General features: G+C 39.8%; 2 protein-coding genes across 6 annotated transcripts in view; one reads left to right on the forward strand and one right to left on the reverse strand.

The window, feature by feature from the left end:
* IFT74 (intraflagellar transport 74) overlaps window positions 1-2,333 on the reverse strand; it is a 38,568-nt gene extending 36,235 nt beyond the window's left edge. The window contains exons 1-5 of one of the 4 annotated variants that reach the window (XM_074855332.1): window positions 2,179-2,324; window positions 1,793-1,985; window positions 1,302-1,442; window positions 737-872; window positions 177-225 (exon numbers count right to left, since the gene is read on the reverse strand). In XM_074855332.1, coding sequence (XP_074711433.1) covers window positions 177-225; window positions 737-872; window positions 1,302-1,418 — 302 coding nt within the window. In that variant the 5' untranslated portion in view covers window positions 1,419-1,442; window positions 1,793-1,985; window positions 2,179-2,324. The other 3 variants (XM_074855328.1, XM_074855330.1, XM_074855329.1) reach the window with 3 other exon arrangements.
* A 5-nt stretch (window positions 2,334-2,338) lies between these two features.
* Window positions 2,339-21,586, forward strand: PLAA (phospholipase A2 activating protein). 2 transcript variants are annotated; one of them, XM_074855326.1, is made up of 14 exons: window positions 2,339-2,707; window positions 4,689-4,882; window positions 6,694-6,794; window positions 6,877-6,997; window positions 7,336-7,503; window positions 8,519-8,654; window positions 9,630-9,799; window positions 10,736-10,893; window positions 11,836-12,052; window positions 13,673-13,741; window positions 15,335-15,406; window positions 16,232-16,333; window positions 19,172-19,336; window positions 20,866-21,586. In XM_074855326.1, the coding sequence occupies exons 1-14, from the start codon at window positions 2,559-2,561 to the stop codon at window positions 21,429-21,431; spliced, it is 2,388 nt and encodes a 795-aa protein (XP_074711427.1). In that variant the 5' UTR covers window positions 2,339-2,558; the 3' UTR covers window positions 21,432-21,586. The 2 variants fall into 2 exon arrangements, with proteins under 2 accessions (XP_074711427.1, XP_074711428.1); XM_074855327.1 differs by lacking the exon at window positions 4,689-4,882 and having other exon boundaries at window positions 2,516-2,707.
* Window positions 21,587-21,942: the final 356 nt, after the last annotated feature.

The following is a 21,942-nucleotide window of genomic DNA, read 5'->3' on the forward strand; positions in this document are numbered from 1 at the left end:
GATTCCTTTCCTCCTACAAACTATATGCAAAATGACCTTAAGTCCTATAACAGGACAGATTTAATTGTAAGCGAACACCACTTATCCCATGCTATTGTTAAGCACAACAAACTTCATGTCACAAAGGGAACAGAGCACTAAACCTTCTGCAGTTTGAATATGATGTTAAGACATACCTCAGCAGTCCAAGGTAGTATGTTTTATCCATTATCTGTCTCTGAGGACCTGACAAAGAAGAGTAAGATGATATTTTGTTAAAAACCAACTAATTTCTATGAACTGTAAATTATGGAAACAATCTGCAGAACTTGCAGGCAAAGAACTGCCACCTTCTGTGTTCTTAAACAGATTTTAGCTCATTAAAACAAATGAAGGCAGAAATTCATTTTAGACTGTTGTGAAGACAAACATTACTTTTTCAGCTACATAAATAGTTACTATATAACACAGTATTTTAATTATTCTGCAGTGATGGGAGAAGACACAATTTATCTTGTTCTATTATTTTGAATGATTTTTACAGACAGCTCAGGCACAGAAAAGCTTTTGTATTTTCTGACTGCCAAGAGCAAAGACAATAAGAGGGATGCTTTAATCTTCCTTTCTCCTACTCCTGTTAATCATAAGCTATTCATTCTGCAGTTAATTTGGCAATGAAAAGTTTTCCTTTAAAAACCTAAATATTCCTTTAAAATGTTTGCAGAGACCTTGATAGCTAATTTCAGTAAAAGAATACCTTTCATTGCAGTTTTCATTCCACTTAATCCCTGTTGAGTAACTGGACGGTCTGCTACTTTAATCTGAGATGATAAGACTCCTCCAGTAGTCGAAGAACCACCACGAGAACCAGGTCTTGATGTACTAGGAGGCATCTATAATAAAAACAAAACACAAACCTCCCAACTCCAAATTAGGAATTTATTATCCTTATGCAATTGCCAAAGCAATTAAAAATTCAAGTTAGTCTCAATACTATTTCTATAATTATCTTTAGCATTTATATCTCTTCAGGGAAACAAAGCTTCAGTCAAATGTCTGCTGCAGAAGTGTAAGAGATCACCTTTGAGCTGTTCCTTGTTCCCTGTCTGCAACATTAATGCTATTAAGGTCTCCCAGGTGAACTCTTGATGCAAGACCTCCTTGACCCCTTTCACTCAAAATTAGAAAATAAAATTCTCTACAAAACTAAAATCTTAAAATGCTTCCTGAGAAACTATCACTCCAGTTACGATACTAAAAAGCAACCAAAAAAAAGGATAAAAATCTAAATATATTGAAGTTAATGTTAAACATTTTCATACCCCTGTTCCTATTCTGGGTGCTGATGGAGTCCTTGATGAAGAGGTAGGCCTTGCAGTCAACCCTATTCCTGCTCTTGAAGAAGGACGAGCTATTGGAGGTCTGTGACTGCTGGCCATATTTGTTCCTTTTTGAACTTCTCTCTGGGAAGGATAGAAACAGTCCTTTAATTTGCACAAGTTCTTCAAAACTACCAGAGATTAACTCTTTAAAGCTTAATTCTTCCCCGTATTAAAAGAAGTTTAGTTTTCTTTAGAATCACTTGCTTACTGGAAAAGCATGGTACGAGACAGTGCTCAGAAAGGACCACAGAAGGTCCATGAGTAAGGCGAGACAGCAGTCCCTTTTCAGCGCGTAGTCAGTCCTCAGTTTATATTGTTAAACAGATAACTCCTCGTAATTCCTGTGGCATTTATTGTTTCAGCATCTGCCCACAGAATTCCAGTCTCTTTCTCATGAAACAAACCGGTTAACAGCTGCCGCAAATACCCACTGGGGTTATCTGGAGAGAGTCCTTCGGGCATCACCCGTCACCAATGCAAACCCAGACTGCGCTACCCCTGACAAATCCTGGCAGCTCGCACCAGCCCCGTGAGTTCCTGGCCAGACGCAGTACAGAGATGCGCTGACGCTGCCAGGCAGTTTCTCGGAGGCGCCTGTGGGACGGCGATACTGTCGGCCACGACCTGAAGAGACAGGAAGCACCCGTGTTCCCCCGGGGCACTAACAACCCGGCCCCGAAAGGCTGAGGGCGTCTGAAGCCAGAGAGGCGCGGAGGTAGCCGCGCCAATGGCCCTCGCTACAGAAGCGGGAAGCTCCGCGGAGCCGCAGACAGGCGCGGGACCCGCTTCCCGGCCGGCAGCAGCCCCTTCCTCTCACCGGCCTCCCCGCCGCCATTAAGCGTCCGTCGACTGCAGAGCAGGTATCGCAGCAACCGCCCAGCCAACCAGCGCGGCGCCCGGCTGCTATCGCGAGATCCAGAAATCTCGTTCCGGCCGCCCCGGGGCCGTCGCCCGCCGCGGCCCGCGGCGACTCCACCCCCCCCAGGGCGCCTCGCCACGGGAGAGCGGCGGCCCCGCCCCGGGGCGCGGAGCCCGCCGGAGGGACGGGGAGGCTCACGGCCCCGCGCCGGCCCGGCCACGCCTCTTCCGGCGCGGCGCTTGGTGGTTTCCGGTAGCGGCTGTGGCGGCGGCGGCGGCGGCGGCGGCGGAGGCGGAGGGGATAGTTGCTGTGTCAGGACAGCTCGGCGGCCTCCCGCCATGGCGGGCGAGGGCGGCGCGTACCGGCTTCGCTGCTCCCTAGTGGGGCACGGGCAGGACGTGCGGGGCCTGACCCGCGGCCTCTTCCCCCAGGGCGGTTTCGTGTCCGTCTCCCGGGACCGAACTGCGCGGCTCTGGGCTCCTGACGGGTGAGTGCCGGGCCGCAGCCCTCGTCGGCAGGGCCGCCGGCGCTGGGCGGGCCTGGGCGGCGCAGTGCGGGAGGAAGGCGCGGAGGTGTAACCGCCGGGGCCCCACCCGTGCCCCGCCGGGTCGGTCCCCGCGGCCGTGACCTTTCTTGGGTCTGCCGGCTGGAGCGGCGGGGGCCTGGGGGGTTGTGCGTGGCGGTGAGGGTCTGTTTTCTGGAGCCGTTTTATTGAGTGTGCGGATGGCTGAGGCGTTGGCATTGCCGCTTGCGCGCCAGCTTTTGGGGAAGGCTGTATTTGCTCAAATAATTAACCATATGTCGATATTTTTAGCGTGCTTTACAGACGCTAATCATGTCTGTAAATCTGGGCGTCTTTTTTTTCCGGGTGGTATTGATGTGGTTTCCACCTTTTGATATTCAATACCAAAGTAGTCCTGCTAAGTAACAGTGCTGTATTTTTGACAGCGAGACGATATGTTTTGAATATTTTCAGAAAACTCTTTTCTTGCCCTTCCTAAGCCGCCTTCTTTGAACATAAAATGGAAAATGAACCAAAAACTGCACAGAAAATTTAAATACACGAAGATACTGGAAAAGGAAGAAAAACCATTATTTTCTGATACTTATGTTGTACGGGCTTGTCTCCTACTGCATTTGTCTTGTTGATTTCAGTCAGTGAATTTTTTTGCATATTGTGACCAGAAGAGGTGCTGCTAAGCAATGTGAGTAGGAGATGGTGGAGAGATAAGGTATTATAGGAAGGCACAGGATATATCTCCTCACCTGTCTATAGTTTTAAATTGTGAAATGCATTCTGAAGTTGCTAGGCATGGATATTCTTTCCACTGCCTTCCAGTGAAACAGAGATAACTGGTAAATTTGTCAGAATGCTCACACGTGTGTTTAAATTGGTGTCTCTAGCTCTGCAATTGAGGGGAGGGAAGACTAATCTCATTGTGTCTTGTTAAATCTCTCATCACAAGGGGAGAAACTTGTTAAACTGCACAGAAATTTATTGCAGGAAAGGAAGTCTAGTTCTAACCCATAATTTTTGAGAGCTGTGTGAGGAAGACATGAGTAACACAGAGTCATAGCGCTGGTAATGATTATCTCTCTCTACTTTGAAGACTCTGGGATTACAGTAGGCAGGGTTCAGTGGGTAAGCAAACTGCTGTATGTAACTTTTGGTTTTTTACACACAAATATGTTACCTTCATTTGTTCTCTGTACCTTAAGCAGTAAAGGTGTTTCACAATTTTAGAAGAGTATCATGATTTCTCTACACCCTCCAAGCTTTCCAAGCATTAGAGTATGAAGGATGACAATGTGGTATGATCGGTTATGTTGGGTTGTTGGGCGGGGGGGGAACAGACAGAAGAGAAAACCCCAAACCAACAGCACCACAAGCCACCCATTTATTGCATCAGGATGAGTAGCTTTTTCCAGTTAATGCTATAACTATTGACTCTGGATCGTGATGAAGAAATAAGGGTGCTGCTTGGATCAGTTATAATCTATTTAGCTATCAAACCTCTACAGTGCTCCTAATTAAGAGCCAGTGAAATGATTTGACAGGCAGTAGACTTTCTTCATTTATGTGCACTGTTATTTTAGGGTGTATTGGGATACATATTTGAGTCTTGAGACAGCAAAAGATTTCATAAAGGCAGACTATAACTACTTGTGATCAAATGGGGCATAGTTTTGCGAATAAACAAGGAAAACCAAAACTAAGTCCTTTCAGGCCTACCATTACTGAAAAACAATTGGAAAGCATTAAATATTGCTTACTGGGCTGGAATACTGGGATATAATTTTTCTCTTAAGTTTTTAATTCATTCTGCATCATCCATAGTATTTATTCAGCACAATGCAAGCATAGTTATTAATTCAAAAGTTGGAGTATAAAACACCTGTTGTAATTCAGTGCCTCAAATAAATACTGTTTCTGTTATGACCCTGAACTGATTATCGTGTATGTTTAGTCTTAACAGGGGTTTTACTGAAATGCACTGTATGAGTGGCCACTCAAATTTTGTATCTTGTGTGTGCATCATACCTCCAAGTGACCTCTATCCTCGTGGGCTGATTGCAACTGGTGGCAATGATCATAATATTTGCATTTTCACAGTTGATAACCCAGCTCCTCTTTACATCCTTAAGGGTCATAAGAACACAGGTATGTAGTCATTTTATTTTGGAGTTTGTTGCATAAAAGTTGTTATTTGTTAGAGAGGAAATTAGGTTAAAGTTATAAAACTCGATTTTTATTTCTTTGGTATTTAACATAGCGAACTATTTAATTATGGCCTCTGCAAAATAGGATTTTATAATCTCAATTCTTGTAGTGACAGTTCATTGCAACGACTTCCAAGTGTATGCTGAAGAATGCTTGAGCTTTTGCTGTATGTGTGAACACACAAGTTGCAGAATGATTACCCTTTTGCCAAGATTTGTGTTTTTAAGAAGCAGTAATTTAGTTCTCCATGTATTAAGCTTGATTTTTGTGTCAAAGTTGATAAAAGTAGGAAAAGTCAACTTCCCAAATAAATGAACTTTCACTGCCCATTTTGTTACCTAGATGGAGATCTAATATTAATTGGTGCTTTAAATACACGGTAAAGACTAAAAGCCAACTTTAGTCAGGTCAGTGCAACATGTGACGTATTAAACCCAATTTTGCATGCCTTTTCTTCAGCTATGTAATAAAACATTCAGCGATTTTCATATTAGCATACTAAGTTTTTCTTTTCCTGTGCTGATCTAGTATTTAATAGACCTTTGAACTGTCTTACATGTAATTATAGGATGTCAGAAATAATTTCAAGTCTTGGAGGTTTTGGGGCTTTTCTTAACTGTGTTAAAGAATGGTTGTGGAGACCAGTTTGAAAATACCCTGGAATTTTAGGACACCTAAAATTCATTCTTGTATTATAAACCTCTCAGCTTTCTTTGAGAAAGAAATGTCATTGTGTAAGGAGGCATGGAATGGCTTATGTACTTTATCAGAAACCTGGGAGAGATGAATGGTTAAAATGACATGTGACATGCTCCCTCCAGACATGTAAAAAGGGATGAGGTGTTCTAGAGGAGTTATAGATTCCCCTACACAAAAGTATTTCTAGCAATTTTTGTAGTAATATAAAACAATAAAAAAAGTCAAATTACATTAATTGTAAAATCTGTTTTAAAGTGGGGAAAAAGTAGGACATGAGAAGTGACAGGGGTAGAATGCTGTCCAGTTCTCAGTGTGGAGTCACAGAAGCAAGAAACATAAACCCATACTTTCCTGCTATGAACCATTAGATGGAGAGGGTACTACTCTCTATAACTTGCTCTTTTTGTAAACTTATTAGTAAACCTTATTAGTACTGTGTGTCTTCAGTTTTACACCTGTGTATTACTTGAGCATTTGCAGATTATCTTTTTGTTAAATCTTTTAATGTCACCACAATTTCTTGGTAGAAGTATTTTGCCTTCCAAGATGATAACCTAAGTATTTTTTGTACAAAATACTGCTCTTGAGGACATAAACTAATACATGTTTGTCTGGGAACTGGCTGGATGATCACACTCAAAGAGTTGCGGTCAACGGCTTGATAACAAAGTGGAGACCAGTGATGAGTGTTTTTTTCGATTCTCCTCTGCATTCCACAGGGAGGGAGGAGGGAGTGAGCGGCTGCATGGTGCTTAGTTGCTGGCTGGAGTTAAACCATGACAATGTTCTAGTCTGAGGAGAAGAGCTCTGATACTAAGAGAAATTTCAAAATGTGAATGGCAAAAAGATGTGAAAATTTGTAATCTAAAGTGAAGAGAGTTTTAAGCAATTCCTTTCTAGTTTGCAGTGCAACTACAGTTCCACTTAATTCTTCCCCAAACTCCTTAACACTAGATATGATACTAATACCAAGTAAATCTCCTTAAATAAATCTCTTTAAATTGGTGGCAATGCAGGAAACTTGTCAATGCTGATTTGAATGTTCATTCCAGTTTGCAGCCTTTCATCTGGGAAATTTGGCACGTTATTAAGTGGATCATGGGATGCAACAGCCAAGGTCTGGTTGAATGACAGGTGTATGATGACATTGCAGGTATGAAGTTCCTCTTCATGAATGTAAAATAGGTACTCCAAATTTGATTCTGACAAGCCTAACAATGTTGATTTTTTTGCAGGGTCACACAGCTGCAATATGGGCAGTGAAAATATTGCCTGAACAGGGATTAATGTTGACTGGTTCAGCTGACAAAACTATTAAACTGTGGAAGGCAGGCAGATGTGGAAGAACATTCACTGGTAAATGTTGCTGCAATTTCATCAGGGTCATGGGTCATGTGCTCTTTTAAAAAGAGAACAGAATAAAAACTCGACAAAACCGTAGATAAATTGAGCAATTTTTAGGCAAGGTTTTTGAAGTCTCAAGTTGTATGGCCAGAAATCACATCACTTTTAAAACAATTAGATTTTTTTTCTCAGAGAATATTGAGCAATGAATTACTTTTTTTTTTTTTTAAATTGTTCCCATAATGAAGATTGGTTGCCAGGATTTAGATGTGAACTAAATTGAAATGGTATACTGCTGCTAATGGAAATGGTATAATGCTACATTAAAACTTTTCCTTTCTTTTATAAAGGACATGAAGATTGTGTGAGAGGTTTAGCTATTCTCAGTGAAATGGAATTCCTTTCCTGTGCTAATGATGCTAGTGTTCGAAGATGGCAGATCTCTGGCGAGTGTCTGCAGGTGTATTATGGACATACAAATTATATATATAGCATCTCTGTCTTCCCTCAGTGTAAAGGTAGGATTATTTTTGTGACTGTTACCCAACATTCTTCCAAAATGAAATGACAAGGTGGGTGTTCTGTGGAGCTGCCACAACTAAAGAACTTGGGTCATGTTTAATTTACTTCTTTCCTTTAGCATAAATAATTTTTAAAAATACTGTGATTGTCCTCAAATCCCACTTGTGGTAGAATTGATCTTGTCAGTAGGTGAGATGAAGGGTCCTGGATTTTGCTTAAGTGAAACTTTGGCAAAGCAACAGGCAAAACTATCATCTAGGTTGCCACCTGTATTTCAGAACTGTTGCAGACTACTAAAATGGTAATGTGTGGCTTACTGGTTTGAGATAATGTAGTTTGAAAACTTTCTGTGAAGTATCTACATCTATGTTATAAATAGTTCAGGTTAAGAATTTTATGTGTGAGGGTTAATTGCATTCGTCTTCAGAATTAGAGGTTTCGAGGTTCAGAACTAACTGTTGCAGACAGTTACAGAAGAAATTCCAAGTGAGTGAGCTTTGTGAGGTGTATGGGACAATTGCACATTTGTTCAACAGGTAAAGTGCACGTGTATTGGTGGGTGTGTATGTCATAAATCTCTTATGCCTTAAAATTTACATTATATGGACTTTTGAGAGAGCTTTATGCAAGACGTACCTTGCAAAAATCTGGATTTGAAACAAATGTGAAGCTATGCAAGTATAGTGTAAGATAAAACAGTGATGGTTACAAAATTGATGAAAGTTCTTCATTTAAACTCTTGAAAAGAGGAAGGAATCTTTTCTTTGTCTTAAGCATAATTTCTTTCCCTGTCTGGCTCAGTCAGCAGTTTATGCACTTTTAATTTTTTTTTTGAGAAGACAACTGAGTGGTGGCTTTCTTTTAGCTCTCTTCTTGAAGTTGAGAGAAGTATTAAGTTGTAGAAATGTTCTTTTACTGTTCTAATTTTTAAATACCCAGTTGCAGAATGGCATTTATTATACAGTACAGTAAAAATACATCTTAAATATTTTTATATCTTTTTCTTTTCAGATTTTGTAACTACTGGAGAGGACAGATCTCTTAGAATCTGGAAACAAGGGGAATGTGTTCAAACAATCAGACTCCCAGCTCAGTCTGTATGGTGCTGCTGTGTGTTAGACAATGGTGACATCGTAGTTGGTGCAAGGTATCCAGGTTTTACTCCCAGTGTATTTTTAGATATAAATCTGCAAACCCTTAATGAAATTTCAAGCATCACTTTGGATATCAGTTTCATCTATATTTAAAAATACAGCCATCAAAGTGTGTGTGGGGATTAAATTTATGTGCTGTACTTCATCCAAAAAGTCATTCTTTTGTTGTGTGAATCACAGAGGTTGAGTGAGTTCCTTGGGAATGTGGTAAACCATGAATAGACTGAGAATGGCCTTACAGGTACTCTATTAAGAACCCTTTTGATAGGCATGTCCTACCTTGATTTTAAAATTATACTACAGATAGGGGTTACCTGCTTAAATTCTCCTCTGGGTGTTTTTAGCATGAGAGCAAATTTCTTTCCTAAAAATAATTGGAAGGTGTGTGAGCCAGCATAGGCAGGATGCAGGAACAACCACAAAACTATTGGATGAAATGGAAAGAGTAAACTTATTCTTGTTACCTCATGACCCTGGGGATCTCTGCAGCAGCACCTGGGCAGAGGCACAGAAGCAGGCACGCAGGCACTGCAGAGCTCGGTACTTGCTAGTGAGAAAGAGAAGAAGAAAAAAATCCTGATCCTGCTGCCTTTGCTTGTATGTCAGATTTTCACAGGCATAGTTTTCCACTGTGCTTTCATCTTTCCCACAGCACTGCAGGAATCTCAAGCATGTTCAATAGGGTGCCTCCAAGTCTATCACAGGCCTGTGTTATCTAACCAGAGATACTGTACCTGTCAAGTACACAAAACTAAACAACAATTAGTATGATACATGTGTTTTTTCAACACCCCAGCTGCAGCTCAGTTGAGCGTGTTTACAATCCTCATCACCAAGCTTCTGTTATATTCCCACAGGAGGGGTAGTTAGAATAATATTGGTTTCTCATGACATAGAAGTCACCATTAGGATGTATGTAACCAGGTGGACATTTCAAATAGTATTTCTGTTTGAATGTTTCCATTCAGTGATGGAATTATAAGAGTGTTTACAGAGTCTTTGGAACGTACAGCAAGTGCTGAGGAGATTCAAGCTTTTGAAAATGAGCTTTCCCAAGCATCCATTGACCCTAAAACTGGTGATTTAGGAGATATTAATGCTGATGACCTTCCTGGAAGAGAACATCTTAAGGATCCTGGTAAGTTATTGTACTTTTGTCATGTTAGAGATGCCTCCAAATCTCAGTTCTGAGGTATTGAAACTTTCCATAGTTTCCAAAATTAAAGCTTTGATCTCTTTCAATACAGTTGCTGAAGAAAACAGCTTAATTTTGTTCTACTATCCTTTCCCTGATTCTTCTGGAGGCAAGACGCTTAATTTAAAAATATATATAATTTTGTAGACTAAAACGGTAAAAAATGTTCCTCTTCTGACATAATTTACAAAAAGGTGAAATTGAGGATGCTGCAGTGTGTTCAAGATGTTTCAGATCTGTTATGCCAGCTGTGCCAATAGTATATGAGACAGTTACATAATTTGCAAAAGGACTCCTGGAAGTGGATTTTTTTTTCCTAAAGGAAAAGTAGATGCAAATGTTCTGCTTTAGCTTTCCTCTTGAAAAACTTTTTGTTTTGATTGACTCAGTTCATGCTTCCCAGGTACTAGAGAGATTACTGAGAGTACAGTGGAGGCAGTGATAGTTAAGATTGTTCTTAACTAGACGAATACTTTTTCCCAAGGCGAAGTAACCAGTGGCCTCAGCCCTTGGCTCTGATCAGCAAGTGGCATAAATCTTACAATTTTATGATGCTTTCTAGACTATGGGAGAGTATTACCTTTCTTGATTGTCATCTCCTTGGGAAAATGGTAAACTATGAAATACTGGACTTCTTAAGGATTGCTTTTGCAACTTAGTCTGGTGGTAGATACCATTACTGTAATTGTAAAATGCTGTTGTCAAGATTTCTGCTATTCTTGTTGTGACATGTAGCATTTACTTCCTGTGCTGTGACTTTAAATGTTGTTGAACTATGTTTTCATCTTTAAATTTGAGTGTTATTGGAAGACTTTTTTCTTTCCTACAGTAAATTGTATTCTTGAATTTGTTCAAACTCTTAAACACTCCTGTCTACAGGAACAAGAGATGGACAGACACGGCTTATTAAAGATAATGGGAAAATAGAAGCATATCAGTGGAGTGTTAGTGAAGGAAGATGGATAAAGATTGGCGATGTTGTTGGTTCTTCTGGAGCCACGCAACAAACATCTGGAAAGGTTTTATTTGAAGGAAAGGTATATGCAAACTTGAATTGGTTTTATTCCTTCTTAAGTAGTGTGCTTGGTTTCCCATTAAAAATTTATTCCAAGTCTTTACTTAGGTTTAGAAAATAAGTATTTGTTGTTTCTTTTCTGTCTTCTTTGATCTATTAAAACTTGGAGGTAGAAATATAAATAAGTACTGCTTGCTTTATTACTTTTGAAACATTTTGTGAAACAAGTGAGCCAATGGAGACAGATTATTTTGGAGACAGGTAAACTATTAGTAGAGAAATGATAGTATTTATTGCTAATAACTTGAAAAGTTAGTTTTAACTTCCTTTCCAAAGGAAGTGAGCTGTACAATTTAAAATGCAAGGCTTACCTAAAATATTAAGTACCAACCTTTCTGTATCCCTTTTCTATTGTAACTTTTGAACAAAAGTACAATATGAACTAAAGCCAGATAAGCTGAAAAACATTTCAGTAAAGGATATATACACAGAAAAGTCTCTGTCTAGTGCAATCATAGAAGTAATGGCTTTGAGATACTAATTCTATCTCTCATGTGGTTTAAAGAAACATTAGGAATTTGTTGTTTTCTAGTATTAGAAGTGTGCTTTTAAGACTGAAGTGTTTTGAGGTGTCTGATTGCCCTGTGGCTTTGCAGGCAGCCAGAGCTGTCCATGAGAGCTATCTGATGCATCTGTTATTTTGTAATATACCTGCATAGACATTATCATGACGTGTTTTAGCCTGGCCTTCTTGAGACAGAGAATTCTGGAATATACAGGGTATGGTTTAAGTATTTTTTTACTTGCAGCCTGTGTAGGACAGTATTATTGATACAATCTGCAAGTAACAGTATTAAAGTTTTTAGGCCTAGCTCTGGGCCATTTTTAGTCTGCATTTGATACCACCTTTTGTAAAAAGTGCTGACAGACTTCTAATTTGTTTTTATTTTTATTCTGCGTGAAGGAGTATGACTATGTTTTCACTGTTGATGTAAATGAAAGTGGGCCTTCCTACAAACTGCCATATAACATCACTGATGATCCTTGGCTGACTGCATACAACTTCCTGCAAAAGAATGATCTAAATCCTATGTTTTTAGATCAGGTGGCCAAGTTTATTATGGACAACACTAAGGGGCAAACACTGAGTACAAGTGCTCAATTTTCAGATCCATTTACAGGTAAGAATTTTAAACTTAAATGATGACATCAGTCAGTCCTCCCAGTTTTGTTTACCAGCAAACTTGCTGAGGGTGCACTCTGACCCATCTTCCAGATCATTAATGAAGATGTTGGACAGGACTGAATGTAGTACTGTCCCTGGGATACGCCACCAGTACCACACTTGCCCTCTACCTAGATGTTCTCAATCCACTTCTCTGTCTGCCTAGGCAGAATTCAGTGTTGTAGCTCCTGCACTTCCTGTACAGGACTTTCATCTCCTCAAATGATTGAGGGCAAGGTGCAGATAGATCTAACAAGAAAAAAACGAAAACTTGACAAACTTCTGAAGTATTTGTCAGAACAAATCTTCACCAAAATTTTAATCAAGCCAGTTGTGTTTTTCAGTCTAGTCTTTTTTTTCAGTGGAAGAAAAGTCCACTTTTTATATTATTCTAAGAGGTGGTCAGGTGCTATTAAGGCAATTAATAAAATACAAAAAATTTAGCTAGTGAATGAACTGAAACTGAGTGAAATATATAAATGATGCTTTTCCAGGCATGAAATGGTACTAGAACATGTTAATTACTGTCATGGTTTAACCCCAGCCATCAACTAAGCACCACACAGCTGCTTGCTCTCTCCTCCCCCCTTCCAGTGGGATGGGGAGGAGAATGAGAAAAAAATTAAAACTCGTGGGTTGAGATAAGAATGGTTTAATAACTAAAATAGAATAAAATATAATAATTTTTAAAATTACTTATAATTGTAACAAAAAGGCATATAACGAAAAGAGAAATAAACCCCAAGAATAAGACAAGTGATCCACAATGCAGTTGCTCACCACCTGCTGACCAATGCCTGAGCAGTGATCCACTCCCTGCCAACTCCCCCCAGTTTATATGCTGAGCATGACATTCTGCGGTATGGAATATCCCTTTGGCTAGTTTGGGACAGCTGTCCTGGCCATGCTCCCTCACAGCTTCTTGTACACCTGCTTGCTGGCAGAGCATGGGAAACTGAAAAATCCTTGACTTAGTTGTTGCTAAATAGTGCTTATCCTAAAATGTCAGTGTATTATCAACATTATTCTTGCACTAAATCCAAAACACAGCACTGTACCAGCTTCTAGGAAGAAAATTAACTCTATCCCAGCCAAAACCTGGGCAATTACTCATAAGCTGAACCATGTTAATCAATTACATCCTGCTTATCACATTACAAACAAAACCACTCCTTATTTCAACTAGTTCCACAAAGGTGAATTTATGAGGAAATTGTTATTAAAATAATTGAGCTAAATTTTTTCTTGCAATGAACTAGAAATGAGAATACAGGCTAATGGGGTTCAGATGTAATTCACAGCTGCAGTCATCTGAACTTCTGATTTGTCTGTGTTCAGATGTGTAATGCATATGCCCCAGAAAACAGATTTCTGACTTAAGTAATTAGGAAGAATTTGTTCAGCATCAGGAGACTTTTGCATGGATAGGATCAGATTTCTTAGAATGCTACAATAAACAATAAGATATATTTGATGTTTGACTTTATTTTTGAGCTGCTTCTGTCTGAAAAGTATTGACACTTTAATAATATCAATCTGTGTATAGTAGTCATTGCTCTTCTTACTGTTTCACTAGGTGCTGGGCGTTATGTTCCAGGCTCTTCATCTGGATCAAGTACAGTACCTGCAGCAGATCCATTTACAGGTAACGTAAAATTCATAATCTGTTTTGCTAGCATTTAAGATGTATATTTTAATGTGTTCAGTTGTATTCAGCTGTCAGCTCCAGACCACTGTTTCTTGCAGTTCTCCATTTGGCACAGTAGCGTGGGACAGACTGATAGTGGACTCTGCCACTGTCAAAACATGTCCAGGTCTGTTCAGTAGAGCAGAGCCCTCTGCTGTCTGGTCTGCCTCATGTTACTCTGTCCTTTACAGCAGAGCAGTATGGTCTTAAACCTTATGTTTTGTCAAACTTTCATATGCATGGCCAACGCAGGAATGGGTATATTCATATAAGTAGTTTTCTTTTTTCCTTACTGTTCCTTTTTTCTTATTATGGGACCTTTATTGGTGCCTTCCACCTTAATTTTAGATTATAACCCTCCCTGGCATAGCTGGTTGAAACTCCTCCTCACTAGTTTAGCAAGCCTGTTTGCAAAGACATTCCAGCCCTGCTTTGTCAAACTTATCTCAGCCCTGCTCAGTAGTTCTTACTCCTCAAAGAAGGTCCTGTAGTCAGTAGATGCCAAAGTCCTGCCCACAGAACCAGCCATGCAACAAATTGCTGACCCGCATGTTGAGCCTGCTTCTACTCAAGTGTTCTTGCTTTGCTGGCAGCATCAAAGAAACACCACCTGGGCCCTTCACCCTTGTCCCCAGAGCTCTGTAGTCACTCTTGACACTCTTCCAGGACTTCCTTGGCAATATCACTGCTGCACATGTGGAAGAGTAGGAGGGTAATAGTCTGAAGGCCAGGCAAGCCTTGGCAGTCTCTCTGCAGCATCCTGGTCCCCAGCAGACACCAACCTGCCAAGACAGCGGGTCATGTCAGTAGATGGGTGCCTCCATACCCTGCAGGAGGAAGCCTCCCATCACTGCTGCTTGCCTTTCCCCTTTTTGCAGACGACACGATGTGCAGTCTCAGCTGGCTCTGATGCATCCCCTGTTGGGTGTTTGTCCTCGCCAGTGCCAGGGCACTGAGCCTGTTCTGCAGCTGCAGATCTACAGGTGGAGCAGAAGCCTTTGTGCTGTTGCCAACAGACAGAGCTTTCAGCCTTCCCCATCAGTCTTTCTCTATTCTACTGCGGTCTCCAAATGTGTTTCCTCTCTTGCTTTGTGTGGCTCAGGCTGTGATCTCTGCAGATGCAAGGGCCCTGCAGTTCCTTCACCTGAAGTTTCAGTGATACAGAGTCCACCTCCTGCAGGAGAGGCCACTGTTGGCCTCAGGCACAGAGAGAGGCCATGCCTGGGCAGCAGTGCCCTCCCCTGGAGCTAGTCCTGGATAAGGTACCTGCTGTGCTGAGGGCCTTTGCACCACTGGGTGCCAGAGACCATGCCAGAATGTCTCGCAGCTGTGAGTCACTTAGCTTGTGAATGCCATCACCACCACCAGCACCACCCTCACACATTGGCATAGAGTTAATCCTTAAATTTCAGGAAGTGTTGAAGACTTTTTTAATCACTTTAGTGCAAAATAACACCTTTAATAGCAATGTTTGAAAACTAGTAACTAAATATGGGTATACATTACCTCTTTACCAGTGGTGGTGTTTAAAAGCCTAATGTCTCCGTTCAGGTGCTGGTCGCTATGTTCCTGGTTCAGCATCAAATGCAGTAGCTCCAGTGGGTGGGGTTGATCCATATACAGGTAAGAGATGATGACTGCTAATGAAAAGCATCACTGATCTTTTGTTTCAGTTTTTCCTTTGACATGAATTTTGTATGGATGCAAATTTATACTTAATGAGCAGATTCCAGCTGCTCATGCTGGAAATTATTCAGAAAATAGGGATAGCAGAGCCTTCCTTTATACTCAGGAACCATGCACAGAAGCTTTGAAATATGTAATTGTTTTTGAGAGGATTTTTGGTTTCCTTCTAGTTATGTTGTCAGTCAAAGAAATTGATACATGTAGCTAATGGAAATTACACAATATCAGCCACTAATTCACCTGTGGTTCTAGGAAATCATTGTAGGTCATGATTAAAGCTTTTTACTACTATTTTTCTAAAGAGATTTCAGGCTACTGTTGCATGTGACATAACTTGGCCATATCTGCAAGTCTTCCAGTATGTGTAAACTTTGCCTATTCATTATGAAAATAATCAAAAGATAAGATTTCAGGAGCAGGAGAGATCTTTGTTCTAAAATGATCCTTGCCATTTTCATTTTTTAACTGCAATGCCTATTCCTATGAATGACAATGTATTTAGTTCACGTAATTCAGAAATCACTTAATTTAAATTGCTTAGTAAATTTTTACATGGGTGGAGAACAGTTTGTGAAGGTATTGCTGTAAGCTTTAACCCTTGAATGTAAAAGCAGTAAGGAATGACAGCTATTTGCGTAACCATTCAAGTTTTTAATGAGATATTTTTGAGTATTGTCCAGCAGAAGAGGCTTACTGGTAGGATAGTGTTCTGTGTTGGACACTTTGGTACACCACTCAACTTTCCGTATTTCCTTTATGTAGGAACGGGAGCCTACCAGTCAGCTGCAGCTAAAGTTGAAAATATTTATTTTCCGAAGAAGGATGCTGTCACCTTTGACCAGGCCAATCCTATGCAGATACTGGGTTGGTGTTTTAATTTCAAGGATGGTTTTCTTTTTCATCTGTTTGAAGTAACTTTACTTTTGAACTTTTCAAAAAGCTAAGTGATTCCCATAGCTTTTCACTGTTTCTTGGTTTTGACCTTTTAAAATTGCATTCATCACTTTAGTGGTGCATGTATTTGAAGGCTTAGGAGTATGAGTAAATTTCACAAGACCTTTATGTAATACAGAATATCCATTTTTTCCACTCAGCTTGTATATGCTGTGTTCAGCATCTTGTTTTATCAATACTGTACTTTTTTTCACCTAGCTGCTGGTAATGCAGATCATGTACAATCCCTTCCTGATTTTGCGCATCGAAGTTTTAGTTCACCATAACCATACAGTGTAATCTGTGAAGTTTTGAAGTAAGGCATTCTGCAATTTCACAGGTTGCAATTGTCACTTCTATATTTAAGCAGAACACTGCATAACAAAAAAAGAAAACCATGTACAATATTTAGTAATTATACATGTTTTTAGTAAATGTTGTTATTGGCTTGTTTTTCCCCATGCTTCATTTCTATTCTACTATCTCTTCCTCTGTATTTTCTGTAAATGTTCCACAGAATCTCTACCCTATTTGTCACCAGTTTATTTCAGTATGTTTCTGTAGAGTGCCTTAGTGTATTTAAGGGTTTTGTAAAACTAATTTGTATTCACAATGTACGTGCCTTGAAGATGTCCAAATTAAAATTACCTTGGCTCCTTCCCTCTGCTTTATATACAGAGCTTGAAAACGTTGTCATTGTGTAGTAGTCTGTTGAAGAACCTTAGAACAAGAGATTCTGCTTTTTAGAAAAAGCATACTTTCACCTTTATCCAACTTCTTGAAGAGAATAAGCTCCTTTACAGTCATGGAAACATAGAATGGTTTGGGTTGGAAGGGACCTTTAAAGATCATCTAGTCCAACCCCCATGCCGTGGGCAGGGACATTTTTCACTAGGTCAGCTTGCTGAAAGCCCCATCCAACCTGACCTCAAACACTTCCAGGGATGGGACATCCACAGTTGTTCTGGGCAACCTGTTCCAGTGTCTTGTTTGGTTTTAAAACCATTACTCCTCGTCCTGTCATTACAGGCCCTGATAAAAAGTCTCCCCTTGTCTGTCTTAAGCCCCCTTTAAATTGAAAGGCCACAATAAGGTCTCCGAGGAGCCTTCTCTTCTCCAGGCTGAACAACCCCAACTTTCTCAGCCTGTCCTCATAAGGGAGGTGCTCCAGCCCTCTGATCATATTTGTGGCTTCCTCTGGACTTGCTCCAGCAGGCCCATGTCTGTCTTGTGCTGGGGACCCCAGAACTGGATGCAGTACTCCAGGTGGGGTCTCACAAGAGTGGAGAATCACCTCCCTGAACCTGCTGGCCACACTTCTTTTTATGCAGCCCACGATACGGTTGGTTTTCTTGGCTGCAAGTGGATGTTACCAACTCGTGTCCAGTTTTTAATCCACCAAATTCCCCAAGTCCTTCTCTGCAGAGCTGCTCTTAATCCATTTATCATCCAGTCTGTACTGATACTGGGGATTGCCTCAACTCAAGTGTGGGACCTCGCACTTGGCCTTGTTGAACTTCATGAGGTTCACATGGGTCCACTTCTCAAGCTTGTCAGGGTCTCTCTGGGGCCTTCTTTCTGCAGTGTTGCTCTTCTATGTATTGTTCAGGTTCTGTTTTCTGTTTAAAAATACTAGTTGGAATCTTCAGTCAGCCTTGTCCTGTTTCTCTGAGTTTTCTTGCACTCTGTTATTTGTTTGTTCAGGGAGAAGATAAGGGATTCACAGATCAGAAATTTTGTTTCTGGACATTGTTGCTAGTAAATAGATTTATCCTCCTCTTAGTTTTGCACAGATTTTACAGTAAAATTTTGTCCAGAACTTCCTGAGAGGGAAAATGGCAAGACTGGCTGACTCTCATTCTGCTGTGTTACAGCAAAGTAGAGACTTTTACTTAGTCTTAAAAACATACTGCATCAGTTTGTTTTTGTCAAATATTCTTTAAGGATGGCCATATTAGCCCCAGGCTTAGTGGGTTGTTTGGGTTTTTTGAAGCTTAGAATCTCAAAACTAGGTTTACTGAGTTTACTGCAGTATTATAACGGTGCATGGTTAAATACATTTGTTAATTTTATGGCTGGACTGGGCTAGATTTAATGTGTGTGTTTTTATTCCATAAGAGGCCCACAGTTGACTTTTGTGCATACTGTAAAACTCCTAAGGGTGTACTAATGTAATGCTGCCTGCTTGTGTGTTTATTGACATGGCTTTCATCAATTCTGGAAGAACCATGATTGGCAGGTGCTTAATGCTAGGTCCATTTTAAGCAAAGTGCTGTACATTAAAACACTTTTTCCAACACTTTGATTTTTAAATTACATTGAAATTTGAATAATAGGACATGGTGCAGTATATTTTCCTTATGGCACTTAAGTAAAAATGCAAAAACTGTGATCACACTGAGAACATACAGTTTCTTTATTGTTTCTACTACCTAATAATAAAGAGCAAAAAAGGAATAATCTTTCAGTTATGAAAATTAATGGTCTTGTGATTATTTTCTGCATTTTTTCCTGTATGTAGGCTGTGAACCCTAAATCTTTGTGTTGCAGTATTAGAGGGGGATTAATAATAGCAATCATTGTGATGATTAAAAACTTAAAATTAGAAAATGATGAAACTGGAAAAATAATGTTCAAAAATCTAAAACCCCTCAAAACAATTAACAATAGTTGAAACTTGTTTGTAAAGCGGTTTTGCAGTATTTCATTGAAGACCTATATTTGTGAAGTTCTGATGTCAGAAAGCCGTGCCTTCTATTGGTCTTACAGGCAAATTAAAGGAACTTAATGGCAGCGCAGCTGAAGAACATAAGCTTACAGAAGATGACTTGATAACCCTAGAAAAGTTATTGTCTGCAACATGCAACACTTCTGCAGAAACACCTACAGCACAGCAACTTCAGACTTTATGGAGAGCAGTTAACTGGCCAGAAGGTAGACACTTGCAGTTATTTTTTTTGTACCATCATCTCATCAATACTTCACCATGAGCCAGAAGTCGTCTTATGCTGGCTGTTACGCAGAGACTGTCGCAAAGAGTTTATAATCCAAGTAGAAACCAGAAGATGATAAATAGATGCTAATAGCACTGGTCAGTAGCAGAGGCAGTGACACGAATTGCAAAATTGGTAATTGGCTGTCTGGTTTTGTTGTTGGCACAACAGTAAATGCAGAGGAGAAACTTGATATAAACATCAGTCATGGTTATTTCATTATCAGGAGCATCCTCAAGAACGAAGTGTGAGGCTTGTTTGGAAACAGAGCAAAGAAATGTGAGGTTGGAGTCCTAAATTGTTATCAAATGAGATACTAAATTATGGAGATAAATTATTAAAAAAAAAAAATCTCAAAAGTAGCTCCTGATTAGTATGGTAGAAAAGAAGTTACTGATGCTAGGTTATGTGATCAGAGCTGCATTAGTGAAATGACATTCTGAATGAATGCAAGTGGAGGTGATATAATTTCATTCAACAATGTATCATCAGCACTGATGGATTGGAAAGGCTATTTTGGTTGTTACCACACATTCTGGAAAAAATGGACACACTGCATATACAAATATCTGAACATGCAGTTAAAGTGAAGTGCTTTCTTGAAATTGTGGTTAAAGATTTATTAACAGGAAGAGTATTTTGGTATTAAAAATTCATGTTCAGTATATAACATCACTCAAACTACATTTTGCTCAGCTGAGAGCTAGTGATGGTTAGTATCTTCATACCTTTCAGACTCTTCATATTGTACAAAGCATTAATTCTCAAGATCCTGCGTATGTGCAGGAAAAACTGCTCAGTAGGTAGCTAAGCAGGTTTATCTTTGATTTGATTATAAGCATAGTATACTGATAGTAGACCCAAGGAGCCAGATATATTTGAAATTTGAGAAAGTCAGGGGGAACTACTGAACAAACTCTCAGTTCAGTTTCCTTACAATGATTTCCAGTTGGTCGCTTGAGGACATATTTTTTTTTAATTTGCAAATTACGTCTTGAAGTTGAAGGTGGTCTAAAAATCTTTTTTTCTCATTTTTCTTTCTGAAGCAGTTTTGTAGCTATATTAAACTGTAAAATACGGAATGAGATGCTGACTGTATAGGGGTGTTCAGTCACTGGGAAGCTTTCAGAGACCTTTTTGGATTAGTTACCGTATTTTGTGTTTGCCTTCAGTCTTATCAATTAGCTCTTAGGAAAGATTTCAGGATTTTTTGCAAAGCACTGTGTTTATCCTAAATTAAGGAGCATGTTTTTTGTGCTTAATTGAAGTGTTACTAGAATGCATTTGTCAATATTTGTCTTTATGAATTTCAACCAACTTGTGCTTTACCTGAATCTCTTTATGCATGAAACTGTTATGTCTGTTCCCAAAGCTAGGGGCTTAAAAAGCTCTGTATCTGAAAGAAACTCATCATCACACTTGCACATAATGCAGTATTAATACTAAAATATTTTTTGTTTTGTTTCTTAGATATTGTCTTTCCAGCCCTAGACATTCTTCGATTGTCTGTCAGGCATCCCACCGTGAATGAGAACTTCTGCAGTGAAAAGGATCACGTGCAACTTATCATCCTTCTCCTTAAATTTCTGAACCCTAAAGGAAAGGAAGCAAACCAGCTGTTGGCTCTTAGAGCTCTTTGCAATTGTTTTGTCAGCCAGGCAGGCCAGAAGCTCATGATGGAACAGAGGGATGAAATAATGACGCAAGCAATAGAAATGAAATTTGGCAGTAATAAGAACATCCACATTGCGCTTGCCACGCTGATGTTGAACTATGCTGTATGTTTGCATAAAGTCAACAACATTGAGGGCAAAGCTCAATGTTTATCAATAATCAGCACAGTTATAGAAGTTGTTAAAGATCTTGAAGCCATTTTTAGACTGCTTGTGGCCCTTGGGACGCTAATCAGTGATGATACAAATGCTGTGCAATTAGCTAAGTCTCTTGGAGTTGACTCTCACATAAAAAAGTACGCCTCTGTATCTGAACCGGCTAAAGTAAAGGAATGCTGTAGGTTTGTTCTTAATCTTCTGTAATTGTTTTTCGTAGCAGTTGGGAGACACAGTGTATGCAGGAAAAAAAAGATGCTTTTATTCATATTTTGTGACAGACTATAATTGAGAAAATACTGTGGACTAATTACACTTGATTTGTTTGAAGACACAGAGCAAATAAAACTTTTTACACTGTTTGTTGTTTGACTGCTTTTCTGAAGTTTATAGTGCACAGGATCTTTCCAGGAACTACTTCTGACATAGCTCAGATCAAAATAGATCACCAAGAAGTCAAACCATCTCAGTACTTAAAGGTCATCTAGATGGAAATATAGGAAATGGCTGTGATTCAGTGACTGTCAACTGAGATACCCATCCCAACCACGTTTCTAAGTTTCAGCACAATGAGCCTGTTTCTTGACTGTGCTTTTTGTCAGCAGAGAAGGGGCCCTGGGGCCCGTTAAGTTCAATGGCACTTTTCACAATTGGTTAATATTAACCGTTGTCAAATATCCTGATAAGGAAGCAGCATTTTCCATAAGGTTTTTTTCCG

This window comes from Strix uralensis, chromosome Z, assembly GCF_047716275.1.
Source record: "Strix uralensis isolate ZFMK-TIS-50842 chromosome Z, bStrUra1, whole genome shotgun sequence".
In the NCBI taxonomy this organism is placed as follows: domain Eukaryota; kingdom Metazoa; phylum Chordata; class Aves; order Strigiformes; family Strigidae; genus Strix; species Strix uralensis.

What these genes read in the sequence shown, in the direction of transcription:
- PLAA (XM_074855326.1), top strand. Translation starts at nt 2,559, where the DNA reads ATGGCGGGCGAGGGCGGCGCGTACCGGCTTCGCTGCTCCCTAGTGGGG. An exon ending in GACATCGTAGTTGGTGCAAG is followed by an intron (nt 8,655 to 9,629) that starts GTATCCAGGTTT and finishes GTTTCCATTCAG; the next exon opens with TGATGGAATTATAAGAGTGT. An exon ending in TGGGGTTGATCCATATACAG is followed by an intron (nt 15,407 to 16,231) that starts GTAAGAGATGAT and finishes TCCTTTATGTAG; the next exon opens with GAACGGGAGCCTACCAGTCA.